The following is a 22,216-nucleotide window of genomic DNA, read 5'->3' on the forward strand; positions in this document are numbered from 1 at the left end:
TTCAGCACATTTGTGTCAAACCTGTCATTTTAATATTTTGCCAATTGTGTGAAACTGTCATCACACATTGTCAAGACATTGTACTATAGACCTATTAGGAGAACCATGCATTATGGCGGAGGCATATCAGTCGCCGTAGCGATATATCTAGTTTTTTAATGTTCATGTTTAATTCTCTTTGGTTGTGGACACTGGATTATGTAGTTAAAACCATTTTGCTTTAGTGATGTAGGGTTTGAGTTGTTTTGCTGGACATTTATTAAAGGTACCCCTGATTAATAGGCAGATTAGTTGAAACAGGGATTTGGAGAAGGGATATGGCCTCATGTTGTTGTATGATTGCATTTAGTGGATTGTTTGCCAGGGACATGGAGGGTCTAGTAGCTAGTGCTTGTTTTAGGGGATGCCAGAAATCTAGTGAATTTCCTTCTCAGGCTTGCCAAGGATCATCATTTAGCATTGGAAGTAATGCACATTTAATGTTCTATCTGCCAAAGTCGTCTGTGAAATTTTAAGATTGCTGTGTGCGAGGAGGGTTCTATTTGCTTTGGTGAAAAGAAAAAAAAAATCAGAAAATGTCCAGCTTCATTTTTTTTTCTTTTCTGCAGGACCATGTTTCATATGTTGGTTTCAATTTGATCAAGTTTGATATGACTGTGTTCACAGAGAAGAAATTTGGTACCAGACACTGCGGATATGATACACTGTATATGCGCTGTCAATACATTTGTTTGAAACTTTTTTTTTTAAAGTAACAGTTTCAAATTTCAGTTTCCAATTCCATGTAATTTTGCTGTATTCATTTTCTAAGGGGAAGGGGTTCCAGCAGCTTTTCCATATTTTCATTTTGTTATTTTTTTAAAGGTAATTCAAACAATGGAGTCACTAAACCAGAAAAAAAAACCTTTATTCACATCTCAGTTAGTTGTCATTTATCTCTTCTGCTCTGATCTAATTTCATTTTCTTTTTTTAATACAAAGGTGGTTTGCTTGATATAATTAGTTGTGGTGATTGATATTGAGCAGTGTTGCAGGGTTTACAAGTATTATGGATTTCATAGTTGATAGAGAAGAATCAAGATAGAGACACATCAAAAATTGCCATTTTAGTAATGCTCAGAGGTGAAAAGTGCCGGTTGTGTTGTTTCCCGCTCCCACTCGTGCTAGATCAAAAACTGCATGAAATTAATTTAAATGGTTCTCAATGCTTTCCGTTCCATGCTGTTTGACAATGAAACCCTTACCATTTAAGTAAGTGTATGAACTTTGAAGTAAGAAAAAAAAATGAAGATATTATGTTTCTTATGCATGTCTTTATAGTACTGAAAGAAATGATAAGTCAAAATGTCTGTGATACTCTCAAGTCCCTCCCTGGCCTTTATATTATTAATTATTATTGTACAGAAATTGTAAATATAAATCTTGTATGCCCAGGCAGGGACTTGGCAGCATTGGTTTGTATTGTACAAATGATTTTATGTCACCCATGTGTAATCATCCTGGTGCAATGCACTTGTATGCATTGTGAGAATAAAATTTGATATCCCAGTACGAGATTATGGTCATCATTGTATTATATCTTTTGTGGAACAGACTGAACATGTATGCTTTCTTTTTCTTTTTTTGTAAAGTAAATTTGATTGTCCCTATTGCAGGATATTTCAAGGTGTTAGTGGCAAAATGTCACATTGTAAATTTTGCAAATAATAATAATAATAATAATGAAATTGTTTATATAGTGCATAAAACAAATGAATGTTCCCTATGCGCTTTACAATCTCATCACAAAACATGCCATAATTAACAATTTACTTTCAATACACATACACATGTGCAAAGGAAAAATATTAATTTCTGTTCACTGATGACATTAACAAACATACAAACAAACAAACTGGTCAGGATATTGCACAAAACACCGAGTTTATAATCATGTTCAGTTTGTAAGAACATGTATAATGAATAGAGAAATGTTTGCATGATACTGCAGATTATAATTCACATTACTAATAATGAAGATTACACTTTAAAATGCACATTTCCTTTTTTTCTTTTTTTTTACAAACAATGAACATAGTCATATCATGTCTTGTCATGAAAAATATCCCCAATTATTATTGATTGGGTTGGTGTGTATACATAGTCATGTACCCAAATATATTGAAAGTGCATTCTAGAGCTAGAGAGAGAGAGAGAGAGAGAGTAGCACAAGAAATCAAACCAAACTTTACGAATTCCAATCTTTTGAATGATTAGTCCGACTTTCCTAAAACCTTTAATCAAATGTTTCACTACTCTTTCTGCATCAGGTTACTGAATCCACACTTGATTATGTGTGGAAGAATTTACACTTTTAGAGAAAATAAATCCGAGGTATGTGGAGGCAAATCAGTAAATAATGTGAATACCTGATGTTGCTGCTATATACTCCAGATTACAAAGTGCACATATTTGTGTGTGTCGGAATAACGTGTCAATCATAAATAGCCATAGCCTGCGTAGTGTGATATTATAGTCCTTAAAGATGACCAAAATGTAAGATCAAACCAGCCCATATTATGAGGTTCCAGGTCTAGTGAGCCCACGCTGCCTCAAATATTTGCGAGCTGCAGCTTCAAGATCTTTGCAAATACCACGCGTTTACGATTCGGTGGATTTTCGCCCTACGTCCATATTCTTTTAAAATGAGTAGATGTAAACCTTGCGAGCACTTCAAGGGATAGCAATTTATTTTAAAGACGCAGGTGTTTAAGGGATTCGGATTTCATGAGTGATTTGTCATTCACTTCATTCAGTATTGCATGACGGATATAGGTCAATAAGCACGATTTTGTATGAACAGATACTTTGTAATATGGTCGATCATACAGACAGATACACACACACACACACACACACACACACACACACACACACACACACACAACGTGCGCACTATTTTTTGCAATAATCTTTATGTATCAACATGCAAACAATACAATTATAATGTCATAAGCTGATATCGCTGTACAAAGTAACGGAATAGTCACACACTTTTTACCCACATAACAAAAGTGCTTAATATGTCTTCCCTACATGTTTAATATACTCATCTTCAAAGAAATAAGAAAATGGATCTCTCGTGTCACTCGAACTTGGGGATTAGTATAGCCGAGAGAAAGGAGTGGGAGTGAACTCTTTGTGTGATAGGCCTTCATGTTAGCCAAGCGTAAATATTTGAGGTCTGCAGGAAGATGGATTGGTTATTAGTTAATTTCATTCTTGTGGCCTTTGGGAATAACTGGGGAGTGGACTATATACCCGGCAAAATCATATTTCGGAGAAAGAGCTACAGCAGAGTGACTCCATAATGACCGATATGCGTTGAGAAACAGGACAACGATGATCGTATATTCTTGACATCGTCACACAGAACGATTTATCATTTAACATTGTTTTTTTACGGTAAGTATTTTCTAATTTGTTTTTCTTCTTTGATCCAAGATGATTATTTTATTATTTACACAGAGCATCATAGCGAACTTTGGGTCATTGCAAGACCAATAAGGAGATGACTCGTCCTGTAATTTTCACCTGAAGAAAAAAATCCATCCATGATGACTGGCAATATGGAACGTTTTGATCTCGAATTTAGTAGATACGTGTATTGATAACAGATTCATTACAAGAAGTTGTAAGTTCGATGTATTGATTGGCCCACATTCCTATAAGCTTGTCTTTTACGTGGGTCCCTCTTTCCCAATTACTCAGTCCACAATTACTTTGAACAATTAGTTCCATATTAGTATACATGCACATTCGTTGTTGTAATACATTGTACCTTTTGTATTTTTTGAATCTGTATCGATAACAAACATGTGTTATTGGAAATGAAATTTCATTTGAATCGAATTGGAAGAAGTAAAAGTATAGGTGTTGATAGCGATGACTATATATTCATACACACACACACACACACACACACACACACACACACACATATATATATATATATATATATATATATATATGTGTGTGTGTGTGTGTATGTTCGTGTTCGTGTGTGAATGTAGATGAAATATAATGTATTTAGAAACATGGTAGATCTAATTAAATATAAATGTATATAAGATATATATAATAGAGAGAAATATAGAGATATATGATATGATTACATAGATGTAGACATATATACATAGGTGGGAAAATTTGTAATGAAATTCCCAGTAGTTTCCCCCATTATTATAGATAGTTCCTTGTTATGTTGTTTCCTGCTATTATCTTAGCAGAAGTTTACCACTGGTATAGAAGTAGCCACACAAGAAACAAGGAGCAAGGAGCAGTGTACGAGGGTGACCATGCGTTTGCGGATCGGAAGACGTCTGGGGAAGCAGGTGACGCAGCATGCGACCGCCTCCATAATTATTATTTTTACGAGTTAGGATGAAAAGATTAACTTAAAAGATGAATAATGGCAGCGGCGATGATTTACGCAATTAGTTTGCTGAATCAAAGTTAGCATATTCTCATGTTCCATATACATCATGAATAACATACACCTTATATTCATCTGTCTTTAGTTGATTTTGATATAATTATGATGTAAATAATTGACAGCATACATGTTGTACTGATTTATTAGAGTGCACGGATGTATATTGAGATTATGTGTTTGTCTATAGGTCCTGTATGTATACATGTATGTATTATACATGTTTTATAAAGTATACAGATTTGATTATGATAAACTTTCACTAATTTTTAAAGGATCGAAAATTGCAACCTAATTAGTATTAGGAGCAAAATTATAACATGACTGGATGTACTGGCTTATGATTACGCAAAGACGGTAGCTGAACCAGATGATTTTCATTTTCATGTTCCGTACCTATGAGGGACGGGGTATGTCTTGATAATTGTATGCACTGATGTTTAGCATTAGAAAATCTCATGACACCTGTAAGTTACATTTGTTATTGTTGTTGTCTGTGTACTAGTATTAGATTTCTCTTCTTTGCTTTTTTCAGGTGGTTATCTGCATGACGGTGCTATGTGTTGCTTACTACTTTCTTTCAAGCCGGCTCTCCGAAGCAGGTGTGTTGGGACAATGTTTATGTCCGTCACATAATGTCAAAACGTTGTTGGCTAGGGTCTATTCTTGAATCTATAGGCCTATGCAAAATAATTCACGAATTTTTCAGTTGTATACGCACACACCTACACAGACATATCTAAGTGCATGCACGCATTTCATATCAAATATATATATATATATATATATATATATATATATATATAATAAATATATAATATATATTATATATTATCTGTTATATATATATCATATATATATATATATATATATATATATATATGCACGCACGTAGTGTGTCTTTGTGTATGATTGTGTATATTGATTCAAAGTTTATACACAAGATACTTTTTAAAACGACTGCAAGTGATAATGATTATATGGAATAAACCTCTTTCGATTCTTACACATTATCATCAGAGTATTCATGTGATTTCTATCTTACAAAATCTTATACTCAATGCATTGCATCTGCTATAATCATTATTATCATACCCCTACTGGCATTATTTTGAGTGTCTATAGGAATCGAGTAATATTCTTTTCTTTAAATTTCTATTTTTTTTTTCATAAAGAGGGTGGGGACTATTCTTTTCATTCATTCCGGGAGCAGGTTACTTCAAGTTTATGGAGTGGATAAATCAATATTCGTTGCAATTTTGGTCTAGCAAGTCCATTTCGATTATCCTTTTGATTTTCATGGCGGTCAGAGACAAGAATAAAAATCAACTGATAAGGGGGTGGGTTATGTTTTCCCTCTGAAAACAGGTGAAAAGCAATATAACTGATCTCAGTTGATTTCATTGTCACCGTCGTTTAGCATCATTTTCGTTTTTTCTGCAGGATTAAAATGGAATAAAGGTTTTGCGATGGTGAGACGACCCGTATCTCACTCTGTTAGATCGTCAAACGCTAAATCCTTGCTATCTGAGAAAGATTCACAACTTTCGTTGCTCCGAAATAGCTCAAAACGCGAACCATCTGTTGCCTCAGAGGTAAGGAAGCCTGACAACGAACATGTTGTCATTTTAACAACAACCAACTACGCGTACATAGACATGACCTGTAACTGGCTGGAAAGTTTGAAACGCTGTGGACTCAACGACCGTGTGATCATCGTCGCCGAAGACGAGCCCACCTTTCGTCTCCTTCGGAATCGATCGGATCCGAACCTACAAGTCTGGCTCCCATTCGGAGACAGAGCCGAACTGTCGAACGACACGGAATTCCTGCACTTTGGTTCCGACAAATACATCCGGCTCGTCAACCGAAGACCGACTTACATCTTGTACTTTTTAGACCGGAAAATGGATGTGCTCTTTACGGATGTCGATACGGTATGGCTGAAGAATCCCATGCCGTTCTTGAGGAACGACTTCGACCTACAATTAGAAATGGACCAACACGACGACGGGAACGACTACAGAGACATTCGCTGCGCCGGGTTCGTCTTCTACCGGGCAACCGAAGCGACCCGGGGATTCGTCCGGCGATGGATTGAGCGCGTCAAGCTGCAACCCAAAGTTCCGGACCAAATCCTTCTTAACGACGTACTAAAAGATTCGGTTTCCAATGAGTCTCTTAACATCAGCATCCTTGACCCGGTCTACTTTCCAAATGGGAACGAGTTCTTTAACCAAGCATGGCGAAATGCTCACCCTGACATTGATCCAGTGGTCTTGCATAATAACTGGATAGAAGGTTACGACGTGAAAATCCAGAGATTCAAAGAATACGGTCTCTGGTATCTATAGACTATGCGTGACAGTCTTTCCTTCTACTTGTTCATCTGAACTTAATACAATGAAAAGAATTTTGGAGGGGAAAGTCGTGTTTAGGAAGAAACCAGACCATTGAAAGTTTGAAGATTGGCAAAGGAAAGATATGCTTGCATAAAATGTCAATAATTTTTTTTTTCGGATTAACGATAGTTTATTTATTTCCATCATCACAAAGAAAAGAAAAGAAAAAGTTGACATAATCCAAAGTGATACAAATTTTTTTTTACATTTCTCTTACACTCGTCCGATAAAGGATTTTTTTTTCAATACAATATAAATTATACACGAATGAAAAAGAAACAATGCACTTTGTCATGGCAACAAAAATAGTAAATAATCACAATGATGGAAAACAGTGTTCCACTAAAAAAGCCACGCTTGTAAAACGTGGAACACTGGAACAAAACAACAACAGCACCAATTTGTTATACCAATAAGACATATTTATTTTAAATTCTTATATATACTATTGTACATTTTACTCATTGATATAATGATGTTGATACTATGAACAATACTTACTAGGATTTTAGGATGCAAACGTATAAACTATATAACATATCACATTTGTGGCACAGACACTATGGGGCCAGGTGTGCCAGGAAAATTGAACGGAAAGGAAGATATGCAATCGGCCACAAAAAAAAAAAAACATAACGACGACAACAACAACAATAACACAATACACAGAAACAACAGAATTTGAGGAAATGCACTCAGACAGATACTGGACAACGAAGAACGAGGAAAAAGGAGCAGGGAAGAATAGAGAAGGAAAAGGAGAGGGATGGAAAAGGTCTGTGGACACACTACAAAATCTCAAGGAAAAGTGAAACATGACGGGTTTTTTCATTGAACAGAATTAACTGGTATATTTAGAAAACAAATATTTTTTGAGTTTATACTTAAATGTAATTAACTTCACAGATTCTTTTAGATCATTATCTAAGCTATTCCAAAATCTGGGTCCGGTATAAACAAATGTATTTTGAGTGTGTACAGTTCTAACTAAGGGAAGATGAAATTCTTTAGATTGTCTAGTGGGATAGTTATGGCTGTTACGGTGAAATAAAGAATAAAATATTTTGGGTAGATGATTGCAGTTGTAATTAAACATAAATTGACCAAGTTGAAACAAATACAACTCTTTTATTTTCAGAATTTTGTGCTCAAGGAAAAGCTTGTCAGTATGTGCTCGGATATGAAGGTTAAAAACGATTCTGAGCGCCATCTTTTGCAGAAGAAAAAGTTTATCTAACAATATCGAATATGTATTCCCCCAAGCAAGAATTCCGTAATTCAAGTACGGCAATACCAAACTTGAATAAAGCGTAATCAAAGCCGAAGAAGGAAGATAATATTTCAATCTATTCATTATGCCTATGTTACGTGCAATTACTTTACAAATATTGTTTATGTGACACTTCCATGATAACTTATTATCAACACAAACACCTAAGAATTTAATAGACGAAACCTCTTCTAGGGGAGTAGTGTCAAATATAACATTACCTGGTAATCTATCTAAAGAATTACTGAAAAACATATACTTTGTCTTCTCAATATTCAGTGACAGTTTATTTGCATATATCCATTGTGAGACATTCTTCAATTCATCATTCACTGTACTAATCAAAGTATTAGGGTCAGGGTGGGAATAAAAAAGATTGGAATCATCCGCGAATAATATGAAAGAGAGTTTATCTGAAGATCTATAAAAATCATTAATGTAAACTATAAATAACAGTGGGCCTAACAAACTTCCTTGCGGAACACCACATTCTATTTTCTTCATAGAAGAATCAAAACTGTTCACATGTACATATTGAAATCTGTCAGATAAATAACTCGTAAACCATTGCAAGGCAACAAGGTGTTAAATAATGACAACAAGGTGTTAAATTATGTTTGTTCAAAGTAGCCATTCAGGTGTTGTGACCCTGGCGATTTTAGGTCTACATGCAGTGCAAAGGATTTAACCCTCCTTTTATAATGACCGCGGTAAACATTCTGGCTTTGCGTTTGCAACGATGTTGGACCTTATTATGGCCTTGAAGATAACGTTAGAGCGTAATGTCCTTGATTAATTTGATTTCAGTGATTTAGCATAATTCATCGAAATAGATATTACTGGAAAATTGAGCAAAGAAAATGGGATTCCATCGGGATTCGAACCCGAGACCTCCGGAGCTAGCCCGGTGCTCTACCGACTGAGCTATAGAAAGCCCTAGTTCAGTGTTCGTCCCAGAAACCCTAAATTCTCAATGCTCGGATGGTCAGAAGCTATAGCAGTGCGCTTTGTGTGTGACACACATGCACGCACAATATAAACCTGGCATAAATCCGAAGGATAATTCAACTTGGGGATAAATGCGAGGGATCACCGAAGTGATGCGGCTTTTTGAGTATGTAACAAACGTAAACAGAGGAAAACTGGCCAGAAATTAATATAATTTATTATTGGAAAATTGAGCAAAGAAAATGGGATTCCATCGGGATTCGAACCCGAGACCTCCGGAGCTAGCCCGGTGCTCGATACCGACTGAGCTATAGAAAGCCCTAGTTCAGTGAACCCTAGATTCTCAATGCTCGGATGGTCAGAAGCTATAGCAGTGCCCTTTGTGTGTGACACACACGCACGCACTTAAACCTGGCATAAACCCGAAGGATAATTCAACTTGGGGATAAATACGAGGGATCACCGAAGTGATGCAGCTTTTTGAGTATGTAACAAACGTAAACAGAGGAAAACTGACCAGAAATGAATAGAATATAGATACATAAAATTTATTCATTTATTCATTTATATTTATATATACCAGGGTACGTTCTCACAATGATGGTTGTGTAAGTAGGTGCAACGATTCCATGTAAGTGAAGGGGGAAAGAGCACAGTCTATTACGGCAGATTAAACCCTCAAATTGCAATCAAAATTTTGCTGGGTGATTCTTTCAAAGCTTGTCCCCTTCCTAGCTCTTGCTGCTGTAGCCCCATTCACACAAAAGAATAACTGATATATATATATATATATATATATATATATATATATATATACATATATATATATTTTATATATATATATATATGTATATGTATATGTATATATATATATATATATATATATATATATATATACAAATATATTATACATAATGATTATGTGTGAAGACGAATTTTCAATGTATTCGGTATCCTTGATGAATTCCATGCTTGGAAATATTGACAATTTTCATTTGTATAGCCACATAAAGAGAAAACAAAATCCCTCCACTGTATAATTGACTTTGATAAATAAACTTAATCAAGCGAACGAGTGGACGGGTGAAAGTTTCATTGGAATCGGAAAAGAAAGAAATAACTTACGCAGATTCCGATGAAATATTTAGTTTGATTTGATTTGATTCGATTTGATTTATTGTTCCACATCTCAAACACAAATAGCATGATACAAATGATTGAACATAAGACTGGACATAGCGTCGTAATTACAAATAACAAGAGAAGGCAATTTTACAATCATGAAATGAGAGGGACCCACTAAAAAGCACAGCTTGTAATGTAAAAGTCCCTATATAGATGACAATGTTGTCTTCTTAAGGATAACGAAAACAATGAAAAGAAGGAAAGGGACGTAAAGGAAAAGAGAGCAAATAAGGCAGGAGAAAGAAATGAAATACACGAGTGTATGTCAGAGCATAACGAAATAGCCACCTGTATTGCGCTTGCAAGATTCCTCGTCACCGGAGTTTGATATGTTTTTTTTCTTCAAGATGTCAGTGCATTAGTATAGGACTAGTGGCCACTCCCACATAATCTGCAGATAAGATAATATTTTCGTTTTTATCGAGACGATTATTACTGGGATTATCACCGATTTTTATTATAAACCATGAAAATAGAATAATATTTAGCGTTTTACTGCTACCATGCAAATGATATAATGCTGATGACAAGGCATGATAACAATATTACTTTAAAACAACGATAACCTAAGCCATACAAACACAAATCGTTAAACAGTCTGAAAACGTTTCTGAGCCATGAGCCAGATTGACAAAATGCAGTATTATGTAGACAAAGAGAGTTTCAATACAAATTTTTCCAAATAGTCCAACGGCATAGTGAAATAATAATGTTTGAATTTGTATGTTATTTTGTTACACAGTACCGATTACACACAGAAATGGTCAAATGACGTCAATAATGATCTCAGAATGGAAGAATTGAAAGAAACATTCGCAAGATTGAAAATGCAGTGCCTGTTATGTATAGCACAATGAGAGTTCAAAACAAATTTTTGCATATAGTCCAGCGGCACAGTGAAATTGTTCAAATTTGTCCATTTGCTACACATTATACCGCAGACAGACACCGTTATAGTGACGTCAGTGTGATATCGGAATGGGGAATTGAGATAAACTTTCGCAAGATTGAAAAATTAATTGTTAATAGTAAATTCCGAAAGTATCATTTTCTCTTTTGATGTGCAAGCAGATGAACCGGAACTGGATGCATGCAAGGGATTGTATATGCATGCATGTGCATATGCGCGCGCGCTTATGTGTGCATGTGTATGTGTGTGCATGTCTGTCTGTTTGCGAGTGCACATCGTGTGCGTGACTCAGATGGGATGCTACACTTACATGAGCAGTTAAAAATAAGATGGATACGACACGATACATGTAAATTCACATTAACGACATTGATCATGAATGAACGGGATAAATTAAGTTTACTCTTCACTACCACGTGATTACAAAGCAAGTTTTCTTCTCAGCAAAGTAAATGAAATAAGTACCGAACAGTGATACATAGGTAAATCATTGTGCCCCCACCATATTTTCATTTGCCACTCCTACACCCTTTACCCGATTTCAACCAAATTTGGTGACTTTTCCTGAAATATTATTGCAAACATTTTGATATATGATTTGGCTATGTCTGATATTGCTGGTTGCCATGGCAACCGTAAACTGACAACCAGGTCAGTCAGACAGTCAGATCTTGCATGTTTTTCTGTTTCAATTTCAGTTAACAATTATAATAATGGATGAAATGGGCGTTTTCTTGGCTGTAATTTGCTGAAGGACAAAAATGTGAAGTAACAATGGTCGCGAATTACCCTGAAATGGTCTAATTATTATTTCCGTTATTTTCACATGACACAGGCATCAAGCAATAGATATGATAGAAATAATCGAAAATAATCGAAAATACAGCATTTTCCAAAGACTACCGTTTTATTTTTTGTCATTTTTATACAAGCTTTGTCTGTAATATCATTTGTTTATCAATCTGCAAACTCAAAATCCCAATATTATGGAAATATGAAATGTGACACCAAAATAATATGTACCTATCCCAAGCAATATATCATATTATCAATATATCATATCTGATGCTTTTAACTCATACTTCGTAAATATTGGCCCCCAATTAGCTTCAAAAATAAAAAACAAACATGTTCATTCAAATTTTACTGAATTTCTTCCACCAAACTGCGACAAATCCCTTTTCTTTACCCCAACAGATGAGGAAGAAATACTGGAGATTGTTAACAGATTAAAGCCAAGTAGATCTAGTGGCCATGATGAAATAAGTGTTTATATACTGAAGAAAATCATCAAACAAATAACCACACCTTTATCTTACATTTTCAATCTTTCACTGTCTTCTGGAATATGCCCAAACTCATTAAAAATTGCGAAAGTAGTTCCAATTTTCAAAAGAAAAGACGACCCTTCTCTTTTAACAAATTATAGACCAATATCGTCATTACCTAGTATTTCTAAAATTCCGGAAAAAAAATTATTCATAAACGCCTGTACATTTTTCTTCATGTAAATGACCTACTTATACCTAATCAGTTTGGATTTAGAAAGGGCCATTCCACCGATTTAGCTATAATTCAATTGTTAGATAAGATTACTGAATCTTTTGCAAATAAAAAACATTTTATAGGAATTTTCATGGATTTATCAAAGGCTTTTGATACCATAGATCATGATATATTAATTTACAAATTAAAAAGATATGGTATTCGTGGTTTAGCACTTTCTTGGATTATTGATTATTTATCCAACAGAAAGCAATATGTACTATTTAAGTCATCTAAATCTCCGAATTCTAATATTGTATGTGGTGTTCCCCAGGGATCAATTCTTGGCCCCCTATACCCTGTTCCTTGTATATATTAATGATATAATAAATACATCAAAAACTCTTAAATTTATACTTTTTGCGGATGATACTAATATTTTTTACTCCCATGAGAACCTCGAAACACTGTTTAATACTCTGAACACGGAAATAGACAAAGTCTCCCGATGGTTTATATGTAATAAATTATCCCTTAATGTCTCTAAAACAAATTTTATACGTTTCAAACCTACTGCTTCACAGAACATTAACAGCAGTTATAATATCAATATTGATGGATTATCTTTAACTGAAGTAAGATCTACTAAATTTTTAGGAATCACAATTGACTCGAGTTTAACTTGGAACGATCACATTCATAATATCCACACGTCTGTCTCAAGAACTGTAGGAATTTTATATCGACTGAAAAACTTCATTTCTCAAAATTCCCTGACTATTCTATACAATGCATTGATCTTACCACATATCACATACTGCAATATCGTTTGGGGAAACTGTGGCTCAACTAAAATTAATCCAATTCTTACTCTCCAAAAACGTGCTGTACGTTTGATTACCAATTCCCGTTACTTATCCCCATCCAATCCCCTATTTCGTCAACTAAAAACATTGAAAATTGAGGATCTTCACACCTTTCAAACTGCTGTTTTTATGTATAAATATACATTTAATTGTCTTCCAAAAATTTTTGATGGCTTCTTCACTCCAAATTTCACCGTTCATTCATATCCAACACGTCAGTCGTCCGATTACCATCTCGAAAACCCCAGAATCATTTTAGCTCAAAAATCATTAAAGCACAATGGACCAGATATTTGGAATTCTTTACCCCCTAATTTAAAACAACGTACGTCGTTGAACATTTTCAAACGAGAACTAAAAAACACCCTCATAATCCAGTATACTTCTGACACATAAATATTCATACCACCTGGTCAACAAACACCCTAAACAATGAGTTCACGGCCATAACTGAAGTAACATTCACCTCATCACACTGATACACAAAATAACACTCAACGTACAAACCAAGATTCATCCCAAACCATTGCACACCGCACTGCACCGCACGCCCTTCGCACAATTACTTCCCACTCAGTGAGTGGCAAGATTTTCTTTATGTATCTCTTCGTTGTGCCCTTTGCACAATTACCCCCCACTCAGTGAGTGGCAAGATTTTCTTTATGTATCTCTTTACCTGGGGCCATCTTCCTCGTCAAGCTTAGCTTATGATGATGGTCCCCTGCATTTCATTTTTATCATTTCCTATTGCTTCCTTTCATATATGATATTCGTTCTTGAAAAAAAAAAGAAAATGTATCTAAGATCCAAACGTTACGAATATTAGCTGTGTAAATGACTATGTAAGTATTTTGTTGATTTGTGGATTTGTATTGATTTTGAAATGCAGAAATAAAAGCTGAACTGAACTGAACTGAAATATAGGTCTCATACATTTCTTTATATTGCATTGTAATGAATAGCGCCCCCATGTGTTGACCTTGAGAAACTTCAACCATATAACAAATAGTGACGGCTGACTTGCTTTTCTTTTCTGTCAAATATGAAAATGATTGATATAAAATAAAAACATATATACCAGAGGAGAAAGAAATACAAAGAAAAAACATGATTTTAGCATATTTCCTATGCATTTCTTTATATTTTGGTAATTGGCGACCTCAATAAGTGACCTTGAGAAATTTCAAATGTTCAGTCATGTAGAGTATGAGTTGCACTATCCATGTGCCAAATATGACGGTAATACGTTATATAATAAAGATGTTATACATTGTATAGGCCCCCACCCCCTTGGGCCTGGAAGGGGTCAAAATAGCTTGGGCTTTTATAGGTTAATATACTGAGAACCAAACATCTGTTGCCTTATTCATATATACATATTTATTATTATATTGAGTACATTGTCCACGTGTTGGCATGATGATATCATCAAAAACGAAACTGACATAAAGTGTATGCTGGTTTCACCAACAGTTTATTTCGTCACACACATTTTCGAGCGATTCGCTCTTTCTCAAGTGTTGATTTCTCAGTATCAACACTTGAGAAAGAGCGAATCGCTCGAAAACAGCATGAATTTTGTTTCAGTTTTGTTTTTGACGATATAGCGACAGCAAAGGACTTAACCACAACATGGCGGGGCGGTGCAAGGACAGTTAATATATTGGCAGCAAAAGTTGCACATAGACGTGGCTGATGTTGGGTTGCACCCCTTTAATCAAGCTTTCGGGCAAAATGCCCTTCTTCAGGATCTACACAGTCAATGACAACAACGTATAAACAAAATCAACCTAGATGTAAAAGCATACTTAACTGACCTTCAATATTATACATTCCAAAATATACTCAACATATCGATTAATACAAAACATAAATAATTACAACACCTTTTTTAAACAAAAAACAAACGAACATACTATTACTAAATACAATCTCAGAACAAAACTTACTGGTGCCGAGTGCGGTCTTGTGATGTTGTCTGTATATATATATATATATATATATATATATACACTTGATATACAGTTGTGTGTGTGCGTGTGTGTGTAAAGTGGATATTAGAAGGTAATTATTTTTTAACCACAGTACAATACCTGGCGCGACAAGATGGCCCAGTACAAAGCACAGACCATATAGAAACAGATGGGTCGAAAACTAACAATACACGTCATTTCGGGGAAGATCAGTACAGCAGGAAGGTGTCCTTTAAATTCGCCCGGATGTTATCTCATCAAGTCACAATAATTGTGAAGGAATAGGGGTTATGAGAAGGAGCCCTCCTAACAAGACAAGTGCGTGTATGTAGGCCTATACGGGTCCCATTTCTATGTCAAGGCATGCGTCCTATTTTCATACGAACCTGCTGCAGTAGCCATGCGCTTCTGGACACTTTGCTTACAGGTATCCACATTCCTCCGAGGGGTACGCACGTTTGTCATTACATTTGCTCCTCCGCCACACGTTTTCTCGGCATCATCCAACAAACGCGAGCATCTCTTCATGTGCCTGAAACACATTGTGACAGGAGTCAAATCTTTGAATAGATACTACAGAAAAAAATGCACTTCAAATTCATAAAATTCTTCCGTCGAGATGTTTTCATTGCAACTGATTGACAAATTGCCCTACAACGACGTAAATAAGCATTGAATTGATCAGTGTTTTAGTAGTAGCCATGATGAAAAAAAAAGATATGGGCGCACATACTCGAGCAGGATTCGAGCCTACCTCCTGATCACCGGTCATCAGGAGGTCGTAGGTTCGAAAACACTGATCAATTCAATGCTTATTTACGTCGATGTGGAGCAATTTGTCAATCAGCTGCAAAAAAAAAAAAAAAATGCATTTATCTTTTTTTTTTTCTGACAAAGTTTGTCATTTTTTAATAATGTGTGAGAAACAGAACGGCTTATATTCATTGCGCTTAATTCACACGCAGCTCTGAAAACTCTTCTTAAGGAAATGACAACGTCATTAGATCTCAAATTTCCCAATTGCCTGCGAATAAGTCATTTAATGTACACATTTTTTAATATGTCCATGTAATAATTATGTCCAAATGCGGAAACACATACATTTTTCTTGATTTGCATTTAAGCAATGACTCTTTCAAAGGGATACTACAGGCTGTTTCATAGACCAAAAGTATTTCGTTCTAAAAAGAATCGTATTTTTACAGAGCAAAATAACAATGCAAGAATGGACTCGCGACGATATCATCCGTCGTACTGCGTTTTGATTGTCAATGACGTCGCTTTGGCGAGAAATCATTCTACATTGACAAATTCCATAACTCCATTAATTCCGTTTTCATTACAATCACGTAACTTTTTCATATGATATAAACTTGAACATGGCTGGGATTGATGAATTTGTAATGTAGCAGAATGATGTCCAGAGGGGTGAAATTAAACCCCGCTCAGTTAACGCAATCTTATATGAGGTACGATAGTAAATGGCCCATGAGTCCGACACTAGGCAAAGAAGGCCCACGAGACCGACACTGCGTACATTTTCAGCATCATTTTTAAATTGGCCGATACATAAACATAGAGTGATACATGTACTTTCAACCACACATCTTTTTTCCCCTTTTCATTGGAAATAACTTATATGATAACCGGGATTACATTTAATATAGGGGATTTGAAAATTTCAAATTATCATTTACCGTATACTAAATTGAATTTGATTCTAATGCATAATGTTTTACAAATAATGAAACGTAGCATGGCATAATATACCCTAGACACTCTTCGTAGTCGTCGGTTTGGGATGCTTTCAGGCCAATGTTGTACGCATATTGGGCGAGCATTTCTTTACCAACCGCTTTAGAGTGACAATTTGGCAGGCATTCCAGAAATTCTTCCAGTTTAGCAGCCTTGACTGTACATGAGAGAACGTAATGCAACGAGTAAATGGATTTCAGCTGTACATTATTAACACGAACCACAAGAGTAAACCCCTTACTTTATGGCCCGAACTCACGAAGGTGGTACAAATGCAGCATGGTTTAAACCATGGACAAAAACCATGGAGCGCCAAGTGTCACATTGAATATTTCGTTACGAAATCAGTCATTTCGTCGATGAAATGATTATTTTGTAACGAAATGACAACATTTTGTAACTGAATGAACATTTCGTGCACAAAATGATAATTTCGTTAACGAAACGGTCATTTTGTCGACGAAATGACCAATTTCGTAACGAAATATTCCGTGCGACACTTGGCGCTCCATGGTTTTTGTCCATGGTTTAAACCATGGTTTCATTTGTACCACCTTCGTGAATTCGGGCCTTTGTGTTTGATCTGGCGTGTGAAAAGGTTTTTTTTTTTTTTTTTGAGCATTGTAGTATTGGGGACCTAGATACATCGTTATCTTCTCCCCCAAATTTTAGGATGACAAGTGTCATCATACTGCTTAAGTTTTAACCAATTTAGTCTCAGGAAACAGTTGGTTTAGTTGCCAGATAGTCTCAGGATTTTTTTAATTTCAACATAAACATCTTACAGAATATGTCTCTCTCACAAAATTACGGATTTTGTAAATTTCGTTTTGATTTTGTGTAAATTTCGTTTTGATTTTGTGTAAATTTGACGAGCGTAATGCATGATATGAAGTAATATTCAGAAGTTCCAAGTAATGACAGGATGAAGATATTCTGAAGTAAAGTGTCCCAGCACTTGATTAAACACAAATGTCTTTCCGTAGAGAAAAAAACAAACAACAACAAAACAATGAAGGTTTCAACATTATCTGACATGCTATGAGAAAGTGACGATTTTTTTTTTTTTTTTGGTATTATGTATTTCATGTAGCAAACAGGGCCGGCCGAGCGTTTTCAAAAAAAGGGGGGAACCACTTCCGGGTTTTACGAGCTAACAAGCAAAAAAAAAAAAAAAAAAAAATGGTCTTCAGCTCATCTCTCCCCTTCCACTCCCGGGTTTTCAACTGACACGCAAAAAAAAAAAAAAAGGTCTACAGCGCAAAAACATAACCTGTTATACCGCGCTCACACTTCAAGATCTCTATCTACATGTATTTCTTTGTAGTACCACTTACATACTTCCGGGTTGAAAAAAGTGGGGCCCAAAGTGATGGCACCTTATGTATTCCGTGGGTCCCCCTGGCCCCCCTGTTCCGCCGGCCATGGCAGATTAGCCGCCACCATCGAACAATCACAAGAATTCGTTTTCATATGAAGATATTGTTTTATAAAGCAAAATTCATGAAGCAATGATATCCCCTCCTCGAAAGATATCGTTGTGAAATGAATAGAACTTTACAACGCTAAAGTCATTTGAGGTCAATTATATGACGTATTTTTATTTCTTCAATTTCATTTTACAAGAGGGAATAAAGTAAACAGTTGCTTGCATATCAGCATTTGAGAAGCTGTCTTATAACTGTTTTATTTTTGTTCATGTCTTAACGCAAGTTCTATACGTTTCTATTATTCATTTCAATGCTCTGTATATACTGTTTATGTTAGCTTCAGCAAGAATAGGTTTTCCAGTTTAACATCAGGACATTATATTGGTCTGATAGCCGGCAATTAGCTGCCTGTACATCAATTCGTTCAGACTAAAAGCTTCGAGAAAAGTTGTTTTTTAACAAACAAGCACATTGTATTCCAAGTGTTACACATCTTGTCGTTTAGATAGACCCATCTTGAAAACATAGATAATGATCATTTTGCTGTATACGTATGGTAAAAAAGACATGTACTGACGCAATCGTAATGAACATGCAGCAATGATTTGACTGTTTGAATTATTCAAATGCGTGAATCAGATCTATACCTAGTGGGATTAAGCAGGGAGGTCCCACCTCCCTGGATTAAGGGGGATGAGACAGGTTACATGTAACGCAGGTTTTAAAGTAGCTTTAGGTGAACTGTTGCCTTATAGGTACACTGAACAGATTTGGATTTAAGTAATGGTCGTTAGATGTTTTCAGAGATGACAAAGGGGACAGTGGCGGGTGTTACTTGTCAACCACTGCCTACAAAAAAAAAAGGAATATTGTTTATGTGAAATATACGGGAATTAAAAGTTATCGTACTTCGGAGGCAATTAAGGCATTGTTCATAGTACTTTCAACGTGATGAAGATAAATAATGGCCTCTCATTCTGAATTAAAACAAGAGAATAGATTAATTGCCTATTTTCCATTTTTCTGTTATGTGACAGAGCCCAGTAATGTGTCCGAAGTGTCAAACTCAATTTCTTAGGCGTAGAGTGAGCAAAGAATTGAAAATATCTATAATCAATTTCTGTTCAAACTAAAAATGGGTCCTTTATTATCAATTTACTAATTCAGTAAGGATGTTTGAAAGTATTCCCTCACCCTTGACCGTCATGTGAGATATCCAGGTTCGAAATTCTTGAAGACAATTCTCGATGCGTTTGCTAAGTTGGCTTCTCCATGCCAAACATTGACATTTTTGCTTCGAGAATGCCCGAGCAAAATACTTTGCAGCGTCCATGAAGTGATTTTCAATACCCTGCAGAAAGTGTTAAGATGGGAACAGTTAAACAAGGAATAAATATCAGTTAGTAAATATAAATACTTCCATTTTTTGTGAAAAATATGCATGTAAAGCATGTATCGCAATCTACTACGTTACCCATTAAAGGCAAAAAGACAGAATACCAAATAAGATAATTGGGTAGAAAAAAAATAGGATTTTTTTTTTCGAATATCAAAATTTGAGAATTTTTGAAGTTTAATTCTGCCAAACTCAAGGGATATTTTGATACTCTTTTCCTTATTTAAAATTTTCCAGATTTTATGATTTTAGATGATGGTTTTCCGAGGCTTACCTATTTTTGTTTTTAAAATGCCAAATATCTGCTCGCCCGTATTCATCTAAACTTGATTACCAATTTTCTTACAACGGTCCTGTAGCATTAGAAAGCATAAAGGAAAAAATAAAAATATCAAAACATAGATATCATAAAAATATAACATTATATACAAATATATATATATATGTATATAAACATATATATATATATATATATATATATATATATATATATAGTCATATATACACACACACATTGTAAATATGCAGAAACACCTACGCAGCCGTACTTCTGTTCATCCAAGACGATAAAACGAAGGCAGAACGAGTGGAGTGTTTTGAAAGACAGCTGTGTGTTAGCCTACCTTATCCCCGCTTGGATGGTTGCCGTGTTCTCGGTATAGGGTGGCCAGTTTCAGGGAAGTCACGGCGACGTTCTTGGCCGCCGAAACACCTTCCTCGTCGGTGCAAGCCAACTGGAAGGCCTCCTTGTACAGTTTCAGGGCTTCCTTAAGGCAGCGGACCCTTTTTTGCGAACCAGCCTGATGGTCAGCTGACTTGAAAAGGTCGTTGCCAAACATCCTCTTCTCCACTGATGCTGAGACGGGAGGGGAAGATGCTCTGGCAGATGTTCTCCTGCTTTTGCCTAAAGGCCGTAACGTTGGAAAATGCCATATCAGCTTGTTTCTTCTCTTTTCGTGTTTTTATTTTCTTCTTAACACGGTAAGTAGAAGAATTTCATGAAAATGAAATTCTAAATGGAAATGATTTGTTTTTTTTTCACCTAGGACAACGATTCATGTATACATTTACCAACAATCCTCTCCCATCTTTGTTTGAGTCCATGTCCATAAAAAAATACATATATATACCGTAGTTATGGGTAAACTCGGCCTAGCGGGTAAAGTCGGCCGCCAGCGCGCACAGTACAATTTTATGTACTGTGCGCGCTGGCGGCCGACTTTACCCACTAGGCCGAGTTTACCCATAACTACGGTATATAAATCTGTTCATACCCTACCCGCCAATCCAACTCATTTCATTTGTCATTAACTGGGACACTTTTGCTAAATCTATATTTTCCTGTACTGGCCACAAATTTTGGAATTCTCCTAAAAGGAAGCTTCAAGTTTAAACAAGTTCACATTCAAATTGAAGAAGTTGTTTATAAATTCTTATTATATCAGTATGAGTTACATTTTAGTTAGCCTTAACTTAAAGTTCTCTTTCTTATTCGTCATACTCATTTTTAATCGATATTTGTACAATGTGTAATCTATCTCGGTGATCTGTCTCGTCTTGTGCCTCGCGTGTGTTGGTATAGACCTTTCACCTCCTCTTCCTTGTAGCCTTTTTCCTCTTTTCTTGTTCTCATGTCTATTTCTGTTTCTCCCTCAAAGATAAACCTTTCTTTTAATTCACTCCGGTTTTTTTTTATCTGAGTAACTTGCTTCCTTTGTGTTATTAGCCTTGTTAAGTATTTGGAGACTGCAAAATACAAGCTTGGCTTTTCAGGATGTCTCCTCCATTTCCTGCAACTTTGATTTTAATTCAGTATCAACTGAAAATGATCGTAGTCGTTGTATTCTTAATTTCACGTAATTTTCTCACTCCATTGTATTCATATCGTGTTATTTTATGCATGTAAATGTTTTCCATTGTTGGAAATGAAATCAAATGAAACATTCAAGGGTTAACGTATTTCCGACCTATTTAAAATAAGTAGTGTCCCATGCACGACGGCTAAATGTAATGACCCGTCCATATTGATTCGTTGAACTTGCCGCAAGATTGTTTGAAAATAACATAATGTTGAATTTGGGCTTTACCAACGACCCCTCCGATCAAATAGTGTCTGGGTTCCATT

At 35.5% G+C, this 22,216-nt stretch overlaps 1 protein-coding gene across 1 annotated transcript; it reads left to right on the top strand.

The window, feature by feature from the left end:
• Positions 1-5,916: 5,916 nt before the first annotated feature.
• LOC139710854 (uncharacterized) lies at positions 5,917-6,947 on the top strand. Its single transcript, XM_071622776.1, has one exon. The coding sequence runs from the start codon at positions 5,941-5,943 to the stop codon at positions 6,823-6,825; it is 885 nt and encodes a 294-aa protein (XP_071478877.1). The 5' UTR covers positions 5,917-5,940; the 3' UTR covers positions 6,826-6,947.
• The last annotated feature ends 15,269 nt before the right edge of the window (positions 6,948-22,216 follow it).

Source organism: Diadema antillarum, unplaced genomic scaffold, assembly GCF_040938485.1.
Source record: "Diadema antillarum isolate AM-2024a unplaced genomic scaffold, OU_Dant_1.0 seq00001580_RagTag, whole genome shotgun sequence".
In the NCBI taxonomy this organism is placed as follows: Eukaryota; Metazoa; Echinodermata; class Echinoidea; order Diadematoida; family Diadematidae; genus Diadema; species Diadema antillarum.